General features: G+C 45.2%; 1 protein-coding gene across 1 annotated transcript in view; it reads left to right on the top strand.

The window, feature by feature from the left end:
• The window catches only part of USP13 (ubiquitin specific peptidase 13 (isopeptidase T-3)), a 71,625-nt gene that overhangs the window by 6,146 nt on the left and 40,866 nt on the right, over positions 1–24,613 (top strand). The window contains exons 2-4 of the mRNA XM_019532767.1: positions 7,879–8,004; positions 13,109–13,169; positions 22,853–22,974. Of these exons, the coding sequence (XP_019388312.1) occupies positions 7,879–8,004; positions 13,109–13,169; positions 22,853–22,974 (309 nt within the window). The remainder of the gene's footprint in view (positions 1–7,878; positions 8,005–13,108; positions 13,170–22,852; positions 22,975–24,613) is intronic.

Consider the following 24,613-nt stretch of genomic DNA (forward strand, 5'->3'; position numbering starts at 1 on the left):
GCTCCCCTAAGCGGTGCTGGAGCTGCAGCTGCTAGCCCGGCATTTCGCCACAGCTCTTGGAACTACTGAGTAACACTGAAGCCACGCTTGCCGTGGACGTGTCTAAACCCGTTGCGTCAGAATGGCACGTGCTGCTCCGTAACGCCCGAGGGGAAGCCCTGGGCAGCTTTGTTTTATGAAAGCAGGTGACGAGTATAATTCTACATTTTAGACTGGTGGCAGGTTAAATTTTAGTATGATTAGCACAAATAGCCTCTTGCAAATGGCATAGAACAATTGCCACCCTGCCTCTGACTTCTGGTCCTTCTAGTTCACTGTCTTCAGCAGTGGCAGAGGACGTACACAAAGCCATTAGGAGGCAGTGATAAAATATTCTGCTCTGAGGGAAGTTTTCTTTTCACCTACGAGAGTTAGAAGTTGGTTTAGGTCCTGGGGCGTGAGACTTTCTGGTCCTGCCAAAGCCCTGGGCTGGTTTTTTGGAATATTGTAACCATATATGTTGACCCATAGAAAGACCTGATCCTTTGAATCCTGCTAAGCTCTTGATCTCCGTAACATTTTGTGGCAATGAGTCCCACAGGCTACTTGTGGTCTGAGTGGCAAAGTATTTCCTTCATTGGTGCTCAGTCTGGATCCACTTGGTTGGCATTTCTGCGGGGGGACAAATCTTTCTTCTACAGAGGTCTGTGACACAGCACCCGCGAATGCCGGTGACTTCAGGCTTTGGCAGGGAAGCACATGCTGATCTATGAGGGATAACTGTGATTTCTCTGGATGTGATGAAATCAATGACAATATGAATATTTTGGGCGACTCGCATGTCCTCTTGCTCTTCTCGTATGAAACGGGGAGAACAGAAGTTTGTGATCTGACGTCTCCCTGCCACTCATCGTTTTGTATACTCATGTTTCAAGATGTGATAAAATGGCGACTCTGTTTAAAACCACACATGGGGAATTTTGTTTCGTAGCGGTAGCTACCAGGCCAGCGGCTGCAAGGTCTGTCCTTATTGTTCTCATGTGATTTTTTTTTTTTATAATTTAATTTAATTTTTCTCTATCCTTTTCCAACTGGTATTCTCCTGTCCTTTTTGACTGTGTTCACATTCATATCCATTTTCCTGCTGCCATTCCAGTAGTTCATAACATCTCTTTCCCCTGCCTTTCTGCAAGGTTTTCCCTTCTTCCCTCTATTTGCTTGAGTCCTCCTCTGTCACCTTGTCCTCTGTTTGTCCTCTTGGTTTTTCACCTCTCCAGCATCTTGCCTTTCCCCTTTTGTCCCCCTTGGCAGGCCTGTGTCCCTTTTCCTCATGCATTCCTTCCTATCTTCCTTTGAGTCCAAAAGGTTGATCTTGTGTCAAGCTTGGAGTTTGTATTGGTATCTCTTTATAATAAACCAGAGTTTTGCTATCCAGTGCCTAGTTTAAATGTAGGCAAAATGCAAGTTACCGATATACTGGGGAGCCTGGAGGTGGCTTTTTATTGTGCTAGGATAGTCTTCGAATGCTCTTGTATTCAGTCACTGTGACAGTCCCTTTGTTCCTCTGTGCAACAATGGTACATGAAAGGTACCAGTTTGCTTTTTGTTTCCTTTTGTAACATAATGTGTATTTTTCAGAGGAATATTATATGCTGGAGCTTCTGCCATTTTAACTTTTTCAAAGGTGCTAAAATAAGCAGAATGTCTTTTTGTTAAACTCCAATGTGGTTTTCCACGTTTGCAAACGTGCTTTAGGAATTTGCCTTTGATTCTTCCAGATATATTAAAAATTGGATTTGAATTGTGCGGTGAAGAGTCTTTGGCTTGGCTGCAACACAAGTTGATGACCAGCCACAGACCTGGCTAGAGTTTGAATAAAACCCTAAAATGTTCCCTTTGGTTGTCATTTCTCGGGGGACAATCTCACTTCCGCTAGAACAGTTGTGCTCAAATGTTTTTCTCTGCAGGGTTGGGTGGGTAGAGCCCATCCGGTGGACCCAATCTGGTCCCTGGGGTGTGGGCGGCAGGCCCCATCCAGCCTCATGGAGGGGATGGATGGGAAGCCCAGCTTTGATCCAGCCACGCGAGGAAAGGGAGGTTGGCCTGGCGCAGTGGAGGGGAGGAAGAGGAAGGGGGCCTGGCTCAGCCGCAACCTGGGCATGCTGGGGAAAAAGGGGCATAGCCCAACTCCTGGGAGGGAGGAAGGGGCATGGCCAACCTCAGTGCACCAATGCAGGGGAAGGGAGCATGACTTGGCTCCGCAAGAGGAAAGGGACAGCTCCAGCCTGCCACATTGGCCTTGGGATTTTGGCAGCAGGGAGGGTGGCGGTATTAGCTGCCCCTTTTCTCCTGCCATCAAACTTTCTGATGGGTATGGAGCCCTGCAGTTCAAATTCAAGCCTCCCCAGGCTGCATTCGGGCTGCGGGCTGGAGCTGGAGCACCCTTGTGTTAGAAGTCAGTGATACAAGCCTCATTAAAGCCAGGGGTTTGGCAGGGAATAGCAGTCAGATATGCGAGAGGAACTACTATTCCTCTCTAGGTGACAAAATTAATGGCAGTCATGAATATTAGGTTAGGCATTCTCCTTCCTCCAGTGATAAATTTTAGGAAGTTTTAATACTACGTGGTGTAGATATAAAATAAATCGCCATCTTTCACAGTTTGTGTCCAAATCCGACTGTTTGCCATGAGACCTGCATATCATAGCCACAGGCCGTTATAAATCCATTATTATCCTAGCTGTATCAGGGAATAAAAATGTTAAGCCCTAGATTTCCCCAAGGGCCTACACAGCTCAGGGATTGGTAATAGGATAAAGGTCACCAGTTCAAATCCAGATCAGGTCAGTAATGGCTTTTAGGCATGAACATCTGGTGCCTCATGTATGTGAAATGAGATGTTACTCTCACTCTGCTTCCTCCTAGGCGGGTGTTTTATACTTGCCAGTTCTCCCCCTACTAACATTTTGCTCCATTTTCCCACAACTTTGAGGGGAAAGTATCTCCATCATACTTTAACTATCTACCTCTGTGGATTCCCAGCCCAGAAGTTGTACCCCTGGGCTCAACACGAGCACAAAAACCTTCCTAAAGAAATGATACAAGATAATTTTCCTATAATGTCTGCTCCTTAGAGCAGGGATGTGCCTCCCTCCAGGATGGGAAAGCCTCTGCCTTGCTGTAGCTGCTACCTCCATGTAAACTGGCAAGAGGATTCACATTTTCTCTCCCGTTTAAAGATGCGGGGTTAGAGAGGTCAGGACTAAATGGCCACGTGATTTCACCGTACCTCAGTTTGCCACTTTGCAAAGTAAGTGAAGTGATCCATACCTATCTTGCAACCAGCAAATGGACGTATTTCCCATAGCAGTCATTTATCATTAGATGGGGTGGATCGGTTGAATTTAGCAAATGCTTCCTCCCTTCAGACCTTCCCACCCATGCAGCACCGTTACTGGGATGCATGCATTACTCAGCAGGGTGCCAGGACAGATCGGTGGTCAGCCACTCTCTCTCGGTGTTTTGGGGTGGAAGTTTGTGTCCGGAATTGTTGGAAGATTGCTGCAGCTCCCTATATTGCAGGGGTGGGCAATTATTTTGGGCAAAGGGGTGCGTACTGAGTTTTGGCAAGCCATTGAGGCAGCCAGGGGCAGATAAATATTAATTTTCTCAATTTTTTTAGGGGCCCCGCGGGCTGGATAGAATGGCCTGGCGGGCCGCATTTTGCCCACCCGTGCTATATCGGGTAGTGGGTTGTGCAGAGATGGGTTTCATTCCTATTTAAGGAGCAGGATTCAAAGTGACAGGACCCCTTCTTGTGTGTGTGAAGGGAGATGTTGTGAAGGAATTGCTTTCCTGGGTAGAAAGTGTTTGAAAGTGAAAGAGGAAATATAGGTGTCTGAAGGGAAGATGGGGGAGCTGTCTTCCATGTTGGGTGTTTGGCAGAGAGGAATACCCCTTTCACAGCCTAAGACTGATTTTCATTTACATCTCCTTCATAGTGTTCATTTAAGAGTTTGGTAAGCGTGCATAGTGGTCCCTGAGAAATTTTGAGGGTTGACGTTGGTCCATGGATCAAGAAAGTCTGGGACCTTTCTTGAACCATTACTGTAGTCCCCACCACGTGCATGGTTTTGCTACCCAGCTTGTTACCCTGTAGACTTTTGAACATGGTGTCACCGTCTTTCCAGATTGTGTGAGTGAATAGCTCACCTGCTGCTTTCTCCCAGGAGAAATAGCTCTTCTGTGAGCAACCATATGCAGCTTCCACATTTAGCCCATAGCCTGAAAATGTCAAATGGTTGCCATACCCTGCTTATCAGGAAGGGTTGAGTGTGCTCATGGAGTCACCTTGGAAAAGAGAGAAATGGTCACCAAGAAAACACAATTGTAAACAAAGTTCTGGAAACGCCTATGGATTGACAGTGGGATATATTTTTATTTAGACTGACCGCCCCCATGCTCCCTTTAAACAGGAAACAAACTTGCCTTCTCCGGAGAACGTACTAGTTAGAGAGTAGGCAGAAAAGAAAAGAGACCGGGAATGATGCTATGTAAATCATCTGGCTTTTGTATTTACATTGCTTCATTACTATGAAACTATTGCAAAAATCTTTGTGCTTCTCTGAAAAATTCAGTGGAACTGTGGTTAGCTGGTGGTAAGAGTGGATCATCCATTCTGACCCTAAAACATATATAGGATTTTAAAGTGAGCATCTGTGCTGTCCTCATTGGTTCACCTTGCTTCTTAGGTCTTGATCATTTAAAGTGTGATGAGGTTGGGTTTTTAAAGAAAATGTCTAGCTAATGCAAGAGGATTATAAATAAAGCCGAGGCAAGGCTTTTATGGAATAATTGAAAGGTATGACTTCTGCCTGCCTCACTGTAATGTCTAGGTGCTGAAGGTCTGAATGACCTGGTGATCTGATTGTAGGTTTGAATGACCTAGACCTTCTTGCCCTCACCCCAAGTGGGAATTTGAATCTTAGAAAGGTCAGGTCAGCCATTTGAGGTAAGTAAAGCAAGATTTTGCTATGTGTGACTCAAATGAACCTGAAAAAGCAAAGGGTTATCTGTTCTGGTTATGCTTTAAAGAAAAATAACCCACCAAAAAATCCCCAGAATGGCATTACTTCCCCATAGTAAGGTTTATTATACCTGGTTCTTGAATAAAATGTAACATTTTTTTCTATTCTGTCTTCCCTATGCTCCTCTCCCTTCTACTATCGCTGCTTTGCAGTCTTCTGGTCACCCGTTTCTACCTGCTACTGAAGAAGTAGGAGCATTGCAATGGTGCTGTACGTGTATAAGACCCAATTCACAACCCTTTCTAATGCAATCAGTCCTTTGTAAATAGTCCCCTTGCTATTAATTGGACTCATTAGATGAAGAGGGACTGTTTGAGGTTTGCAAGACCAGGCCATAAGTGCTCCAGGGCCCTTCAGGCTCTCCAGTAATACCTCCTACAAGGGGAACTGGTGTATAAGTGGTGAAGCAGTATGTGATGCATGTGGCTACCATGTGATGTGGTTGGCCTTTGGCAAATAGTTGGGATTATGGTCTGTACATGTGTCTATAAAAGGTTTTGTCTCACTTCATCTTGCACGTGCAAAGCTCACTACAGCCATGCACTGTTCATTGTGGAGCAGTGTCTGTGGCTACAGCAACTGTGACAAAGTAAAATTTAAGCAAAAGGGCAGCAGGCGGTGACTTGGGCCATGCTGCCTTCTCTTTCTCACTTAGGAAGGATGCCCTGATAACATGGCATGGCTTTGTATTTCCCTTTGCACGTGTGAAGTCCCATGTAGAAAGCACATTCCACCCGCAGCCATCCCCAAGAGAAACATGCACTCAGGATTTGCTTTATCAATCCTAATGTGCATCTGTGCCTACAAAACCAGCAGCACTGACTATATCAGTGTTGAGTATAAAGTGTTACCTGAAGGGATGCAGAAAAAGGGTGGCCTGGGTAAACTCAGACTTGAGGGATTTGGGTTCAATTCTCCTTCTGCTATAGACTCATTTATTTGTTTTGGACAAATCTCTTAATCTCCCTGTGTGTAATTTCTCCATCTGTGAAATGAAAAGTCGAATAATGTCTTTCTTTTAGCATAAGGCTGGCTATCCACAGGGCTCTTGGAAGCAGGGCCTGGCCTTCATTTTTGAGGGAGGGCTGTGGAAATCATAAAGGATATAAGGAGAAGAGGCAAGGGATGGCCTTTTCCTGCCATTCTTCCATTTTGTCTATTTAGACTGCAAGCTCTTTGGGGCAAGGGCTGTCTCTTCAGATACATGCCTAGCATAAGGGATCTTGGCTGGGATGCTCATGACTAAAAGGTTACGCTTTTGTATAGTCCTTTTCACGTTCAGGTTAATCTTTGAGCCAAGATTATTGTGATGGGTTTCCCTTCAGAAAATCAGGATCATGAGACAGCCACAAAGTAGGGCAGGGACTCGTGCTACACGAAAAAGGTGGGGGTAAGGTCAGAGGAAGGAAAAAGTACAGGATGTAATCCTGGCCCCAGGGAAATCATTGGGAGACTAGCCAGGATTTCACCCACAATGTCTGGGAGCAAAGGTGCGTGCGCCTATAACAGCATTGATGTATAACAGCTTGGTTAACATGCTAGCAGTATGTCTGCCTCATTCTGGTTGGCATTAGGAGGTACTCTATGAAAACCTGTCTGCCCACTTACTTCTACTCCATGCAAGTCGTGTGCTGAGAAAAGCCATTAATAACTAGCAGTTACTGGAGAATTGAAGGGGAGATGCCTTGTACTCTCCAAGAGCATGAACATGTAAGATGAAAGCCCACCGTGCTTCTGGGAGGCCCTTTCTTTGTTCTGCACCTTGTAAAGAGAGCAGCGCTCTATCCGAAAGGGCTTGGAAAATGTATCCAGCACCCACTAGCCAGAGGCACCGTTGGAAAGGGGTCTGATAGCCGTGAGATACTGGAGTAGCGCCTTGCTGAGAGAGCTTGCAGCTGAGAAAGGAAGACGCCGAGACCTTTCTTTATCTGCACTTCAATATTTTCCCATCAGCACTGAGAGTGGGCATGTCTACACGTGCATTAATGTACTGTAGTTACTGCACATTATGTTTAGTACCTGTAATACTAAAGCTCACACTTTTTGTAACGCTGATGTGCAGTAGACTAATTCTACTGTGCAGTCGCACGGTTTTTGCCTGCCATGCTCATGTGCAGTAGAATTGGCCTATTGCACCCTTAGTGTCTTGTATAGGTGTGCCCAGTATCACTTCCTAGTTTTATGTTCCATTATTCCGTGGATAGAGCAGTCGCCTGCCTCTGTTTTGTTTTTTTCGTAGTCAGAAGTTGTGTAAAACTGGAGCTGATTCTTGATGATTTGCCTGGTCCCCACAGAGTTCTGAATAGGAGCAGTGAAATGGGCTAGAAACTTGCTTGAATTTCAATTGGAACCACTTAGAACAGCAGTGACCAACAGCCACAGCACTGGAGCGGTTGATCTGTCTGTATCCTTCCCATTTTGTTTGTAGCCAGAAAGCTAGAAATGCTATATATTATTTTAAAAGAAAGCTTAGACTCTGTTGTTCTGTTGACTTGGCAGCCCCCATAATACATATTTTCCAGGTTGAGTTTTCTGTTCTCAAAGTAGGAGTTTTTCAAGACTTACTGGACTCCATTTTTACACCCTCACTAGACCTTTGGGACAGGTTCCTGTAGCATTGATCAACCCTTGCTATATGGCATGGTGGATTTTTAGAATGAGCATAACTCTGTACGTCATACAGCGATAAGGTGGCAATACAATAATTGCTAATGCTTCCATGGGAGGTGCACAGAACTTTCTGTGTTTGCTGCTGTCTTTCTGTCTGTCCGGTTCTTCCTGTATGGTAACTGCTTTCTGCAATTCCTTGCAGGATTCTGAAGGAGGTCTCTACGTGTGCATGAACACGTTTCTGGGATTTGGACGGGAACATGTTGAAAGGCATTATCGGAAAACAGGACAGTGTGCATATATGCATCTGAAACGACACGTGATAGAGGTGAGATTTGCAGCTTTCAAACCAGCTTTGTTGGGAAGTTCCTAGGACACGCGCACCACCCCCATTTCTTGGAGAGGGGCCAAACCTGCAATGTCAGATGTGGCCCTTTTCAAATATTGGGCTGGATGGGTATTGATTTCATACCCTTGGATCCAAATCCAACCCTGCTGTTTTGATTCTGGGCTGGATCCCAACCCACCAGAGGCCATACTTTTAAAGGTATTGTGTTGTGTACCAACAGGTTCACATAGACATCTGAGTCATATTTAAGGCACCTGCCACTGATTTTGCTAAGTGCCCATGTGCATCTTTAGTTACCTAAAATGCCTTTTTGAAAACCCAGCCTTTGGTGTCTGTTTACTTGTTCTCGTTCAGATATGGCTGGAATCTGCTGAGGACAGAGGTTTTCTTGTGATTTCAGAGCAAGATGGCAGGAATTTACCAAGAGTAGCTCTTGCCCCAAAGGCTTTAAGTGCAAATGAATCCACGTATACCGTAGCTGTGACTGAGCCCTTGTTTAAAGTGGACCCAAGATCCACAGTGACCTCTTAAATCAGTCTTTTATACACACATGCGTGCATGCAAGCACATGTGCACGCGCATGTTTCATATTATCTGCACTTCCCTGATTCCTGAAGGCTGATCTCCTTTGTATATTCATGTGTATTTGTTTGGTATCTGCTGCATGGCTGCATTTGGCATCTGCATGCAGTGGCTTCATTTCCCTGACATTGTTTTATTGCAACCTACCCCTGCTGGACTGGTTTGGATCAAGCAAATGTTCTGGTGAGTGAATATAGTACTTTTGGTGATTTAGGTTTTCACATGCATCTGCCAGTGCAACTCGCCCCTTACCTCTAAGCCTGCTTGTCATGGTCATTGGAGTTTACTGGCCTTGCCAAAGTGCTTGAAAATACAAGAACAAACTGGGATTAAAATGAGGCCTCCAAAACTCCCAGCATAGGGGTCTTGGTGAGGATATGAACCACGATTTCTAGAAGGTAAAAGTGAGTACAAGTGACTGTCTTGTTGAAGTCTGGATCATTTGAGGAATTAAAAAATTCCCAGGGTCCATTATTTTTTTTAAATACACAGTGAGAAATATTAGCCCGTGTGCCATGCTTAAATTCAAACCCAGGTGTTTGTGTCCTGCTATGGTAAAACCGTTCAAAGAGTTTGATCAGCAAACATGATTTCTACTTCTCTCCACCTGACTTGCTGTGCTTGTGGATATTATATTTCACTCCATAGGTCACTGAATAAATTTTGCAATTTGTAACACACATTGGAATCCTTTTGGATGAGAGAGGCTACAGAAATATCCAGTATAATAGCATTACTGTTTCTTTGGAAAAGATTGGATGTCTAGAACAGGGTCCTGAAGTTCCGATTTATTTTGTGTGCGTATATGCTTGCTTGAATTTGTCTCCAAAGCTTTAGCTATAGTGATTTGGACTGCTCGCCTGATTTAACATTTGCTGGACACCATCATCATTTCACAGGTCTCTCTGTGTTACTGTGCAAATTGTTTGGCATTAGGACACCAACAGTAATTAAGTGAATTAATTGGAACCATAAAAGACGCAGTTACTTGATTATATTTGTCTACACAAGCTTACAGATGTGTTTGTCTTGAGGTCTGAAAAGATTCCAAGTTTCCCCTGTGCTCAAGTCTGCCCATGTTCAGGGCTTTTTATGAGCAGTTCACAGAGAAGTGCAAACCATCAGGACTTCAGCTGAATAGCTTTTATAAAGGACGTGGTGCTGATTCCTGGGTATTCAAATACCAAGTGCTTGGCAGTGTATATGACAGGAAAGCCTTGAGGCACTGAGTGTACTGATTTGGGGTCCTTTTGGCCAGGCTGCTATTCTTGCCTGTGGTTATATTGACATCATCCATGCAGGATACAGCATGAAATCTCTACCTGCTTCCTGAAGTGTCTGAAATGCAGTATTTATCCAAATTTAAGACCCCCCCCCCCCCCAAATAACTGGATTCAGTACATGGAAAATATATATAAATTTGTTTTTTTTTTGTATATAGAATCTAGTTACTTGAGGGTCATCTTGAATTCATCCCCTGCCACCACTGCAAGGTGGGGCAGAGTAGGTGGTATGGGGAAGTTAAGCAGCTTGCCCCCTGTTTGTGCCTGCCCCCTGCTACATCTGTTCCCTGCCTTCCTCCTGCAGCCTCAGGCCCCTTTCCCCTCTGCCTCAGCTCCCTTTTCTTCTTCCCAGCTTCTGCTGCCTCCATGCTTCCCAGCTTTTACCCTTGTTCTTTGCTGGCGGACTTCATCCCTGGTCTATCCTGGGGCACAGAACATGGCCCTCACCCAACCCTTGTAGCAGCCTTGTGGGCTGCACACTGCTGCTACAGGGTTGGGCTAGGGATGTGTTCAGTGCTCCAGGCTGCAGCATGGATGGAGCCTGCCAGCACAAAGCAAGGGCAAAGGGCAAGGGTGGGGGGAAGGAAAAGGGGAGGTGGGAGGCAGAGGCTGCATTGATGGGGAAGATGGGTGGGAGGGGGGAGATGGCTTGCAGGGGTGCTGGCTGGTGGAGGGACAGACAGCAGCTGCAACTACAGCCTTGACCCCAAATAGGGGCTGGAGCCCCATGCACAGCAGCTGCTGTCCCCCCACCCTTGTACTTGATTCTAAGATGAGGAGCTCCCCCCCATGTTAGAAGGGGAAACCTCAAGTAAATATGGTAAGCATCCCTCATGTCCCGGCGTAGCTGGATGAATGAGCAAGGGCACATCCATAGACTCCAATGGAGCCGGACAATTTATGCCAAAGCTGGGTCTGCTTGGAGACTTCTACTACAGCATCCTCACAAACGCATGTGTGCACGCTGGTCCTATGGTCACAATACTAGCTGACTTAATAAAACTGAATTTTTTAGCAGTCATTTGGAAATAAGCCACTTGCTGCCAGCCTTGCCTGTGTCAACAGTACCGCACAAAGCAACGGTATGATGCATGCAGTGTTTTCAGCTTGGCGCTGTTGCTGCCCTAAGCCCTGTAAAGCATGAAACTGATGCAGAAAAGCATAAGATTTGCAGCCATGGTTGGTGTTCACATAACACATGGTGAGGGACCCTGTTAAAGAGCACAGATAAACAGGTAGCTATGTGCCTTCCACAGCTGTGCAGTTTGTAGCATTATCAAATAAATAGTTCAGCTAACGTGGAGAGGACGTGGCACTCATGTTAAGACTTATTGAAGTTCCTGCTGTTGACTGCCTTGCCTTGACCATCTCCTGCGATGCCACACTTCTTGGACACTCTCTTATTCTGTGTCACACGACCATAACTGGTCGTGGTATAGGGACCATACTTTGTTTTTTAATGTCCTGTCTTCCAAAAAGAAGGTGCATGTTTTATTTGGAGGCATGCGTTATGCTAGAAAATACAGTAATGACTGCTCACTATATGCTTCCTGGGTTGCAGAGAGTTCTCACTCCAGTCCCACGGGTGGGAAAACCAATGTGTAAATTTTCCAGGCCTGATTTTCCAGAAGTACTGAGTGTTTGCAACTCTGGTCCAAGTTAAGGGAGCAGCCTGTATTAAGCTCCTTGGATGTCCAGACTGAGATGTTTTGACTTAGGCAGCCAAAGTGGTGACGCCCAAGATGAGTGGCTGCTCTTGAAAACTTTTTGGCCTAAGTGAATGACTCGCTCATGGTCACATGTGGAGTCAGTGGAGCCCTGTCCCAGCTTCCCAGTTTTGTGCTGGAGCCATTGAGATGAAATGTGTTCTTAAAGCTGTGAAGTTGTGGCATATGGGGGGGGGGCAGCAATCCGTAGTGTATCATTTACTTCTATCTGTAGGTGATCAAAGATGACCTTTTTAACAGGAAAAGGTGCTATGCATGTGGGCTTGTAATTTTACTTTTCGGAGAAAAGGAGCTACTCCAGCTACCTATGGGATTAATAAATCTGAGCAGTAGGTTTGTATTAAATGCGGCCATGAAATATAGTTGGCGTCTGTTCTTTGCAAAATCATATTGATGAATCTAGCCAATTGCTTTGGCAGAAGCTTTATTTACATGGTGAAGGGAACCACCCAAAATATGTGAACTCTTCACCTAAGCAACAGAGACCAACACAAACTTTCCCAAGGGTGATAGATTCTTGGCCGGTCCCTTTCCACCTGTCATCTACCAATTTTATTGAAAAAAAAAATAGTGCAACAAATCTTTCTCCCCACGCTTAAAGCAGCATGAAATTATAATATGGTGGCATAATAGCTACCAAAATTGTTTTCATGGTTTGGTTTAATGGTGCCTGATTTTGAACAGTTTGGAAAAAGCAACATGTGGTGTTTGCCCTGCTGCCAGTATTTTCTCCATTGCTTTACAGAACATGTTGAGGCTCTTTGGATTGGGAAAATCATGACCTGAAATCGAAATCTGTTCAGTTGCTGGAATTACCTGGCTCTGATGTTCGTTTTTTTTGCCATGTCACAAATAAAAATAATTGATCTGTCACAAGTTTTGCTCCATGGGGGTCACTTCCAGGGACTTCGGTGGGAGCAGTCTCAGATTCAGGGAAATCATTTAATTTTGGGTAGTGGAATGAAGTGGACGGGTGGCCCACGTTATCGGTAGTGAGAGGCAGAGCTGTTTGTGTCAGACTTGTCCTTTCCGATCCACCCCAGTCATTAATGAACAAGGTTGCCATCAGATGGTATTGGAGTCTATATGATGGTCCCTTAAGGGACAGGCGTACCACCATCACTGCTACCAAATTGGACAGACTTTGTATCCTCCTGTATGGATGGAGATGAGTAAATAGACCTAGAGAGTGGCCTTTCTCACTCCATGAAGGTGGTTCCACCAGATCAGGGTGAGCTCCACTGGCAGAGGGGTATGAAGGAACTGGCATGGCCACTGCCCCTGCTCTGTGCCCTGCTCTGCCTATTTTGTGACAGTCTGGCACCTTTCACCAGGTTTAACCTTGTACCTGCCTCCTTCTCCCAGACACCTGCCATGCCCACACTGGTATCTCCTTTCCTTGTCGGGGGGTGGCAGAACAAGGTTTTGGGCGGTTTGGTTCCTCTTTCTCCTGCTTGGAGTTTTAACTGTGTCTTTTTCCTTCTCTTCCAGAAGGTAACAGGGGCTGCAGGTGGAGCCTTACCAAAAAGGAGTAATGGGAAGCTATTTTTAGGTATCGTAAGTAGCTATTTTCACATGGTCCTTGTGTCTAGCCCTGATGCGTGTGTGTGTTGACTTTCAACCCGCTCTTGTCTCTGGCTTGGTGTTTTAGGTGGGATTTCTTTTTTTTAGTTTGTTTGAATTGTTTGGAATGAAACAATGACATTTTATTTTTATTCTTGCAGTAATCAATGATCTTCAGACTGTATTTGGCATTTTAACCTTGTAGCTTATTATATATCTGTTGGAATAGGACTATTATGCACAATATTATTATATACAGTAACCTTGCAGCTGATTATATATCTCTTGGAATCGGGTCTCCTTTATGTGCCTACTTTAGGTGCACCATCTCATTTCTCTGAAATGTTACTGTGACCTGGTGGCTTACAGAGAACCAGCTTGGGGCCCGGGGTCCGTGCTCGCCTGTCGTTGTTCACGGGTGTAGCCCCATTCCCTTCAGTGGAATGGCAGGGTGCCAACCGGTGGGTGCTGCCTGGGGGGCACTGCCGCTGCAGAGGGAAGCACTGGGGTCCCCCTAGCTCAGGGGATGGCTGGCTGCCCCAGAAAGGCGGCATGAGGACGGTTGGGTGTGCTGGCAGGTGGAGAAGGAGGCGGGATGGCGCACGGGGCACTGCCTGAGTATGCCCAGGCTTCCAGCACCCCATGCACTGTCCCCGCCACCTTCTCTGGATAGGGCCCTTGTACATGGGAGGAATAACACTGTAATTTTGTTGTGTAGCAAACTAAAATGCATGGGACGTGTTCTAGTTTGGAACATTAACAAAAATCATTTAAATTGAAATCTGACGCTGAATGTGTTCGCTGTGACAAAATGTATTCATAACATGCCGCCAACCGTGTACACAGTTACGCAATTAAATCATTAAAAAGAGCAATTAAACCACTCAAAGGGGCAACTTCACATGTACAAGGGCCCTCTTATTCTATGACTAGGAACAAGTCACAAGATCAGACTTCTGACAAAATATGTATTTATATTCCTAAGCCCGTGTTGACACATGGGCAGCTTTACGTAGCCTTCTCGAGGGTGAGAAGTGTTGATCCCGTGAAAGTATTCGGTCAAAGGACAGCTAAAAATCCTGTATTTAAAGAAATACTTTTGCAATAAATATTTAATCCCAGATGTTTTGCGGGTTTCAGCTAGTCGTTTAATAACATTTGTATATGCCTGATACGTTTCCCTATTCTAACGAGTACTAGAACGTGAAAGAGAGAGAACGAAACGGCTTAGGGATTTCTCTCTTCTCATTCTCTCTCGTTAAACCCCATATTCTTTGAAATCAGTTGATTTTTGGATGATTTGAGGAAGCTTAAGGCACTGCGCGCACACACCTCCACTCTAACCCTTTTGTTGCCTCTAGTGTCTTTTGCAATTCCTTATTTATTTTTATTTTTTTTTCCCCTTTCCCTGGACCGCGTGACCACAACTGAAATGGCCTAACACAGCACGCTCTTTCAGTGGTGAAGGGGTTAAACGTTTTCATAGGTCATTTCCACTCTTGTGGTGGAGGTGGGCGGGAACAATAGCCTGCCATCCCCTTGGAGTTGCTTTGCTATGTGGACTGTGTCGTTGAGAGGCCTTGAGAGATTGTGATCAATTCAGTGTTTTTTTATTTCATGTTGGAGTAAGCGTGGCACCGAGTGCTCGGAGAAAAGAAAGGGAGAGTGAGTGAGAGGGCACACGCCACTGACACTCTGGTAATAAGAGGAAGATGTTGTTAGCGAGAAGTTAGTCAGCAGGAGTAGGCTTTAATGCCTCTTCCTCGTTTGCATTGAAAATAATTTTCAGTTAACGCGCAGCGATTGCAAAGCAGCCGCGGAAGCCTCCCGGAGAGAGCAGGCAGTAAGGGAGCGGTGGCTTTGCAGTGCTAGCAATGTGCGTGAGCAACAAGACACGTGAAAATGCTCCGAGAAATACGGGGCCAAGCTATGTTGTTGTGGATTTACTGCATACTTCTGAGGCTGCCGTTGCTGGGCTTCATGGGCATGTTTCATAGGGTCGCTGATGCTGAGTCAGGAGCCTTTGCAGTCTGCTTAAACAGCACCGAGTCCTGTCCCTTCTTTAAATTCTGCCCTGACACTGACTCCGCCTGACTCTGCTCCTATGAGGGTGAAGCCAGCGTGGGGTTTCTAACTAATAGGTTTTCCTGCCTATCCATTTCTGAGTCAGTGGCATTTTGTCAGGGATGAATCTGGTCCTTTAAACTGCCACTGCTACTTCAGGATCAGGCAGATTGGAGGTTTCTGGAGGTTTTGTTCTTCTCTGGGCTGCACGCTCTTCCAGGGCACTCTGCACAGCCCTCGCTGCTTGGTCTCATTTTAATGGCCTCGGGTGGTACTTGTATAGAAATGCCGAGAACCCTTTGACACTCAGCACCTTAAAGCACTTCGCCATATTCAATCATTGTCAATGTTCCTGTTTGACTGGGGGTCCATAGAGAGATTATATTCTTAACAAGTCAGAACTTATGGGGAAGCAATGTATTGCTCTGAGATCACAGTGTTTTGAGGTGCGTCTGCGAGCGAGTCCCTGCTGCCCCGAGAGGCTGGCTTTATGAACAGAGTCAATCCAGTTTAGGCAGTTGTTGCATTGCTACGTATAATCCTCTTTGATATAAGGCTACTGGGGATATTAATCCCCCTCCTCTGTATTAGGAAAACATCTTTCAAAGCTCTTCCCACATGTTCCAGTGTACCTGCTACCCCAAGAACAAACTGGAAACGAAGAAAAAAATGATAAAAAATAAAAATAAATCCGAAGCACCAAACTTGACGTGGCCCCTCTTCCCCAAGCCTCTGAACGAGCCGCAGTGGTGAGCAAGTTCCAGCTTTCTGCAAGAGTGCTTGGTATCCACATTGGTTCTCTAAAGTGATGTCTGCACTGCCATCAAGAAGCGTAGTTGCACACAGGTACCCAGTTGCACACTTCTCGTACCCATTAAAATGAGACCTACTGTGAAGTGTTCAAAGTAGATCAGAAGTGGTCTGCAGTGAAGTATTTGAAGTGGACTGCAAAGTGGAGTACTTCTGGGTCCGCTGCCGAGCATGTGGCGGGGGGGGGTTGGGGGCCCTGTGCTCCCATGGGATGATCCATCCTCTCCAGCATCGCAGCATTCGTGAGCCGTGTATGGTACCTCGAGGTATGTAGATGTTCAAATCACTGATTCTCTGAATCAGAATCGAATCTTCAGGTTCGGCTGAATCAAATCGGGACAGTAATCCGAATCCAAATCGAATACGGCCCGCTTCACGCGCCCCTAGTTACCAGGTCTCCAGACGGTTCTTATACCTTGCAGGCACAACATGCTTGGGCCCGCTTTCCAGTGAGGATATCTTTGTCTATTTTGCAATGTTGGTAGCTTCTTAAAGGGGTTCGGGTCAGTAGGTTCTGGTTTAGCATTTGTGCTGTGTTTGTTGAAGTGTCCATGCAAGAAATACACACGCAGTTTTGTGAATAAAAGAGTTCATGGGGAAGGGATTTAATTACTTCTCTGTAACTATTGTACTTAAGTTCACAATGAGCTGTGTCAGCTCAGGTGCACTAGATGGGAAGCTGACTAAAAAGCAGGTGAAACTGTCATTTTTCACATTTTTGTCCAAGCTTGAGTGAAGTGCAGAAACGCGAACAGACAGTAGCTAGTGAAAAGTAACAGGCTGTAGTACCACAAAAATGGCAAATCCACCCCCAAAACATTCCTGCTTGAAAGAGGAACTTTTTTGTAGCAGAACAGTTTATAGCACCACATCTAATATCAGTTTAGTAATACATAGCTCCCCCCAAGTGGATGGCTTGTATTTCCTTGCCTAATGAACTTATGATCATGAAGAAAAACTTATTGCGCAGCAGGAGCGGCAGTAATGAATGATTATGATCTTACTTAATGTGGTAATCAACTGGGGCACATACTTCATAATAAAGACAGTGCTTTGAAGATGTAAAGCAGAGGTGGGCAAAATGTGGCCCGTGGGCTGGGTATGGCCCGCTAGACCGTTCTATCTGGCCTGCAGGCGCCCCCCCAAATTTAGAAAATAAATATTTATCTGCCCCTGGCTGCCTGTCATACAGCCCTTGATGGCTTGCCAAAACTCAGTAAGCAGCCCTCCGCCCAAAATAATTGCCTGCCCCGATGTAAAGGGATGTATTATTATCCAGTTAATGGTACAGCTGAACCTACAAAGAAGTGTTGGAAAGTCTTACGCATGCTGCAGTTGTCTTTCCTTTTGCCAAATAAGGGAGTGCTATGGCTTGTCAAGTGTATATCTCTCTGTGTCTTGGTTTTTTTGTATGTATAATTGTACAGGGGAGCTTGGTGCTTTAGATATGTCTGAAGGTGAGATCTTTGTTCCAGGTAACCTGGGAGCGGTAGAGGAGAAGGGTTCCAGGGTTTGGTTCTCCACCGTTCAAATCAGCTTGGGGTTTCTCATTCCCATTAGTAAACCAAGTTCAAACCCTAAGTGAGACAGATGTCTGAAACTATTCTTTAGGTCTTCAAAATTGGATGCAACCTCCTCGGTTTGTTTCTTGAGAGAGCTCCTCTCTGTCTCCCTCGCCCAGGCACATCCACATACACGCTTGACATCCTGTTTGGGGCCCTGAGTGGAATCTCATTATAGCACTATTATTAGTGCATTCGGTTGGTAACTCATCTAAATCTGATCTGAGCATGTCTGCTCGAGCGTTCGTCCCTCTCTTCCCCTCCAGCGGGTTCACTTACAGCCCCCGGGCACCTCCAGCTGCTGTTGTCAGTCAGCCAGCGGCAGGGCACTTCTCGCTGTTGCTGCAACAACACCCCTGTGCTGGTCCAGACGAACACCGGGGTAAATTTACCCAGCTGACGGCATGCCCAAAATAACAGTCCTGGCCTGGCCTCTCTTTAGTGCATGGGTTATTTTGCTTTTCCTGTCATCCTCTCCTCCCAGCACAGCAGTTGTGACCGGTGGGCACTCCGTTAGTGACTGCATTGTTTAATTCTGACCCTGACCGAGCGCTGAAAAGCTTTTAGCCCCTTGTTTCCCTTAGAAGGGAAATAGACGGTCCTGTGTCTACTCTCCACCAACATATCAGCTCTTTAAAATAAGTCACTGGCCTGATGGTAGGCTGAGACCTTGGCGGTGAGGTCACCACATTAGTGCACGAGGTTTCTACGCTCGTGGTACATCAAAGGGACCCTCATCCAAGAGGTGACTTTGGTGGAAAAGTGTGTTGGCAGCAGTCCATGCTGGTTGTTTCAATCCAGTTCCCTCCATTTACCAGAGAAGACGCATCTATTTTTACTATTGCTGGCCCAGCAAGCTAAACCTGGGGCCTTGTGTGTCTGCGCATGATTCCCATGAATAATGAATTTGGAAGTTGAGTCCTTCCATTAATTACACTTAACCCCGTTGCCTCTTGGTAATACACGGTGGAGGATTTTGTTACGTAGGAGCCTGCCTGTTTCCTGCGGCTGTTACTGGGAATGAGATGTAGGGGGAAATGTTTTTTTGTCACAAAGCAAAGCAGCTGTGGCTCTGAATGCACAAAAGCCAAGTTTTGCAGCAGTGGCTGTTGGTTTGGGGTATCCAGCCTGACACCTTGGAAGGGCCTGGCTGAAAGTTTGTGGAAGGGATTATGTAACATGGTTGCCCACAATAGGAAGGGAATGGAGTGATGACCCAGGAGGTTTCTTCCCGTCCCATATTCCTAAGGGCTTTCAATTTGACCCCAGTCCCTTTAAAGGTATAGTCATTAAAAAAAAAAAAAAAATCTTTGACCATTTTTGTAAATCTTGTCCACCAGGAAGAGATGCATTGGGAGAGAAACGGCCAGTTTAATGACGGTGTTTATCAGAGTGGGACAACCAGTTAAAGCCTTGTTCTCTTGTTAACAAGGATTTCACTTTGTGCATGTTGGATTGGTTTTTTTTTCCTTTCAGTTGTGATGCTGGACAAGATCAGGCTGTCAGACATGAGGCAGTTTTACTAAGAGAACGTAAGGTTTTGGTCTTGTAATCATCAAAGTGGCATATGAGCATCAGCAGGTAAATTGAACATCCCCAGCACCCCATGTTCACAGTGGCTAAAATGGCAGGGTACTCTTAAGTGCATCATTACTTTACTTGGCAGGGGATTAATTGCTAATGGGATACCAAGTCTTTCATCTCTAGATCAGCAGTTCAAATCCATCTCAGGTCAGCAGCAGCGGAGTCCCTATCGTCTATCTACTGTTATATGAAATGGCTCCTTGTATGCCTCTGTTTCTTGCATCTAGAACAGCTGTGTCATTGCTGTTTTTATATGGCAGATCATTAAAACTAGGGAGACTGCTTGCCCCAGCTGCTTGTATTGTGAAGATACAATGCAGTGTGTTGCAGATCCTTACAACTATCTAAAGACACAGGTCGTGATCAAACTAAACCATCTTTCAGCACCCTCTGGTGGCTGTTTCAAGTTTGTCATGATGAGCTTTCCCCAGCTGTGTTGAGCTTTTAGGTATTTTATCCGCTTGGCAGAACAAATATGGAGTCACTTAAAGGTGCTCTGTGTTTAAGCTGCTTTTGCTTTGCTTTGGTGCTGGGCACTGTCATTTTCTTGGAAATTGTCTATATGTAGCTTCTCTGCTTTGTCATCCTGTGTCGATGGCTTGAGGTCACTTGGGTTAGCGTTGTTATTCAGTAGAGGTGATCGGTGTTTTAGCAACATGGTTAAATCAATAGATTTACTCTTAAAATACAGGTTAGTGCAAGATGGGCGGACAACATTGGATCGGGAATTCGTACTGAAGAATGGGAGACCATCTGGAAAAACGGTCCTTGCATTCATTTACACAATAATAAAAGAAAACAATTTAAACATCCTATAATTATCTCACCCCACTTTAAAATTAAATGCATTTATGCTATAGGAACAGGCCAATATTGGAGGGGGTTGGGAAGACTGTACAAGAATTAAACCGTTTTGGAAGAAAGGTGGAGACATGGTGAGGGACATAATAGGATACCAACCACTGACGAACCCCTTAGTGTTCTTATATGATGCAGAGTTCTCAGGAAGGTTCAATAAGTGTCATAAGGAAGTGATTGCTCATCCTCTAGCGGCTGCACGAATTACAATTGCAAAAGCCTGGAAGAGGACTGACAGCCCTAGAATTATAACTGGTTTCAAAAAGTTTGAAAAAAAGTTGTCTTAGTAATGGAAAAGTTGTCTTAGTGAGTCAGTGTTGTACACAGGAGAAAGCAAAATGATGTTCACTTGGAAATCTGGTGGAAATTATTGGAGTTTGCTTAGAAAGAAATCTTTTCCTGCTTCCAAACCAGAACATATGGGAAACTTTTTGAATATTGAAGTGCAAGGTCTATGAGTGAACACTTCAGAATAAATTTAGGATAAATTTCAAAATCAAAAGCAGAGATAAGGGAAAGGGAATGAGATCAGTGTTATGCAGTTCCAGGGAAAAGGAAAGGATGAATTATTATATAGAGATGAAGAAATGCAGCGGTTTGGTGTTGACAGAAACATGGGGGGACTGTTGGCGACTGGGGGAGAGGAGAGGAAGGGAGCACAAGATTTCTGTGGGTGTTGATTTGGATTGTGGTAGCACTGCTGATATAGAAGATTAAAGTTTGCCTTTGTGTATATTGCTGGGGGCTTAGGTATGTTTTTTTGCATGTCAAATCTGTTATTTGATGGATTGGATTCATTAATAAATATAGTATCACGACAACAAAATGCAGGTTAGTAACAGGGAGTGTTAAAGCAGCCCTGGTGGTAGCAAGGTGACTGCGTGGCCTGTGTTACACTGCAGTGTGGGAGGGTTATTGTGAGGATGATGTGGCTCGGAGTCCAACGCAGGACGGTGTTTTCGTTAGATCGCTCAAATAGCAAATGACTAAAAGCTTTTCCTGGCTGTTTTCAGCCTATGTGAAGTATGTTGGGAGGGCTGGGCCAGTGCCTGCTGGACAAGGGTTCACATCACTGGAACAGCAATTGGCTCTAGATGTCCTGCCCTTCCCTTCCTCCCTTATTGGCAACCACAGCTGAGAGCTCAAGGACTGAATGGAGCCTTACAGGTCCAGTTGAGGCATGTTTGGGTAAAACTCAGTGATGCCATCCATGCTGTAGCTGTTTTGTAGATAAGTTTGGCTAAATGTCTTGGTGATGTATCCCTGGCACCTTTTATCTTCACCCTGCCCATGGTATACACTGGATGTTTCTTGCATTTCACGTGTTTGGTAGTTGTTACCAGTGCTTGTTTAGCATCAAATAGCAAAGTAATCCTGTGTGTGTATTTTGGGGACACATTCGGACCACCGTGGGTCAGCAGCAGCTAATGCAGCCTTATTTGGCCAAACTCTCTCCTTGAGGTGACTCATTGTAATCCGTAGAAGCATGTGTTGATGGAGCCTACTTTGTTGAAGCTCATCGACGGCAATGGACCCGTGCTTTTTACTTAGCTCCCTCCTTCCTCTTGTTCCCTTTTTATATTGCCTTGTAAAATGTGCCTAGTATAAGGGGAAGAAAAATAAAAGGCGCAATACAAAATATGCACCCAAACTTAACAGAAATCTCTTGGTAAACTGGGCTCTCCATCTTTTTGTCTTGGGCTTTCTGCTTGCTCTACCACCACTGCCACTTGGGACTTCACGTCTGTGAATCTCGAAGTTTTCTCATTCCTATTCTTAGGTCACTGATGGCTGAACGTATCATCCAAAGAGCCTCCATGGCAACACTGGACTACACATCAGCTGCTTTTATTGTACATTCATCTGTCAGGGTTACAAAGTTACTTCACTGTGCTAAAATGTCTTGCTACCATTAAGTTCTCCACTTGGTTGTGGTGGGGGGTCTTAGACACATTGCATAGTCAACTTTTCCAAAAAAGGCTTGCTGTGTTTGCGCACTTCCATCTTGGAGGCGGGTGTTGCAACAGGAAAATGTCAGGCTTCATTATCAAAGAGGTTGAGCAGTGCAGCTCCACAGGTGCTGCTAATGGGCAGTGCAGATTCTGAGAAGCTGACCCTTAACTTGTCTCTGCTACACCTTCCTCATGGTAATAATCGTATTTACATGGGGAATGGGGTGAGACTGGAAGGCCTTGTTTACTGGGGGAAATTTGGTATTGGTCCAGTGGATTGTGTGGGTGTAAGTGATGTAGGTATACTAGTATACCACCCTGTTTCAGTATATGAGTGCATTTTCTCCAGTTTAGCTTACGATATAGATTTATCTATATATCTATAGATATACATATAAATCTATTTTATAAAAAGAAACACAAAACAAAACAAAAAATCCTCTCTACTGGAACAAGTGTCCACCTGCAGATCAGATTGGTATAACTGGATTGATATAACTGGGACAACACAACTACGTACACAGGGTCCTAGTGTTTGCAAAATGTCTTGAGACGCTGGATAACAGGTGGGAGCAGAACATCATATTCTTGTTCTTAATGAACCACCCGAAAACCACTGAGCTAAATCTTGTGAGTTGCTTCCCAAAGGGCTGGGCCTGTAACTGCAGTGATGGGTGATGTTCACAGAGAGGACAGTGGTGATTTAATTGTGAACGAGGATTAGTTTGAGGGATATTTTGTTCCTTGGCTCATCTTGTCAAATTTCAGAGGGTTTTTTTTGCTTCCCTATCACTTGATTATTGCCTAATGCGCGCTCTCTCTCTCTCTTTTTTTTTTTGCAGATCTAGAAACAAATGGTGATTTAAACAATGATGATTATGAATATGAAGATGAAGCCAAGCTTGTTATATTTCCAGATCATTATGAAATCTCATTACCAAACATAGAAGAGTTACCAGCACTGGTCAGTGAGTGTGTGCTATCGACTGTGGAACAGGAATTGACCCCCAGTTCATTTTTATGGAAATTGGGTTTGGTTTTCTTGAATGGGGCTTTATTGAAAGGATTTTTTTTCACCCCCTGCCCAGAATATTGAGCAAGAGAGAAACATTTAAAAATTGCTGTCTATGTTCTTTTATCTTCACTGCTTTTCTATCCTCTAGCCACATCTTCTCCTGGTTTATCTTTGCTGCTTTTTAAAAAAAAACACATTTACTTTACTCCTTCCCCTATTGGTTTTAGGTATTTATGGTTCCCTACATTCCTAATATCAGTTCTTGTTATAAACTTCATCCTCATGCTGCTCTTGCACTTCCGAAGGGAGGAATACAGCTTGAGAGTGGGGGCAGCAGAGGGGGCAGCTGTCTTGCCCATGCTGGGAACTCCTAACCGTTCCTGGCTGAGCTGCTGCCACCTTCACTATAAAGCCCATCTGCCCTGGTTGTATCTTAAAGCAGCAGCTGGGGCCTGGTTTGAAGTTTCTGGCATGGGTCTGCTGCTGGGGTGCAGACCCTGGGTGTGGGGGGTGATTCTGACACTTTCTAACTTGGCATCTGGGCGGGTGCGCCTTTCACCTACCCCTAGTTATACCACTGTAGAAATGGGGAGAGACAGTGCTCAGCTGTCTCTTGAAATCAGGGACAAGGAGCTAGAAGGCGATGAGTTGGAGAAGAAGGGGCAGCCAGTAGATGGATTCAGAGGAGTAGGTATAGGGGTCAGGTGGCTCTCGGGGACTGTTCTTGTTTGGACAGGATGAAGGATACAAGGCCAGGGAAGCAAAGATGTTGCAAAGGGATGTATGAACAATTCTATCCAAACAAGAGAGAGAAGGAAGTGCTGGGAGATGTGATTTCAGTAGGAATAGGTAGCTAGAGCGAGCAGTTTGAGAGGTGGGTAGTGGTGCCAAAGTCAAGCCTGTGTATAGATGATGCATTCAGTGGATTTGGAGAGGATGGGGTGTAGCGGTAGGCAGGGCAGTGTGGGGGTCAGTGGATTGGTTTCCGAGCCTCACGGGAGATGAGGTCTCCCGGTGCTGCAAGGGGGTTGAGTGGGTGGGCAAGTGAATGCAGGTGGTGGTGGAGGGGTTGCTGTGAGAAGCTGAGCGATTAGAGCGTGCGGAGGAGCTTGGCATTAGTAATGGGTGAAGGTGTAGTGGAGAGGAAGGGGAATCTGGATAGATCATATTGGTTTTCTTTTGGAAAAACCCTGCAGTATCCTGTGTGGATGGGAGACCTTGGGGAAGCTACAGATAAAGGATTACAGGCTTGGGGAGGGTTAAGATTGATGTCCTGTGTGGCCAGGAATATGGTAAAAGAGGAGAGAATATGCCTTCAGATTAAGGTCTAGGATTTCCTGGGATTTCTGGTAGGAAGAGCCCCCTAGAGAAGGTGTTAAAGGAAACAGGGGGAAAGTTAATCTATTGCAGAAGTGCCAAGTCCTTTTACTTGAGTAGATCCTCTAAGATAAGGAAAGTTGCTGTTAATAAGACGGAAAGGGCAACATCTCCACCTCCTGCCCCTCCCAGTACTTTATACATATGTATTGAGTCATTCCTAGTATCAACTTTCCTGTTAATGCACCTGTGTTTTAGTTGTCATGTTATC

The sequence above is a fragment of the Crocodylus porosus genome, unplaced genomic scaffold, assembly GCF_001723895.1.
Source record: "Crocodylus porosus isolate Cpor-Errol unplaced genomic scaffold, CroPor_comp1, whole genome shotgun sequence".
NCBI lineage: Eukaryota > Metazoa > Chordata > Crocodylia > Crocodylidae > Crocodylus > Crocodylus porosus.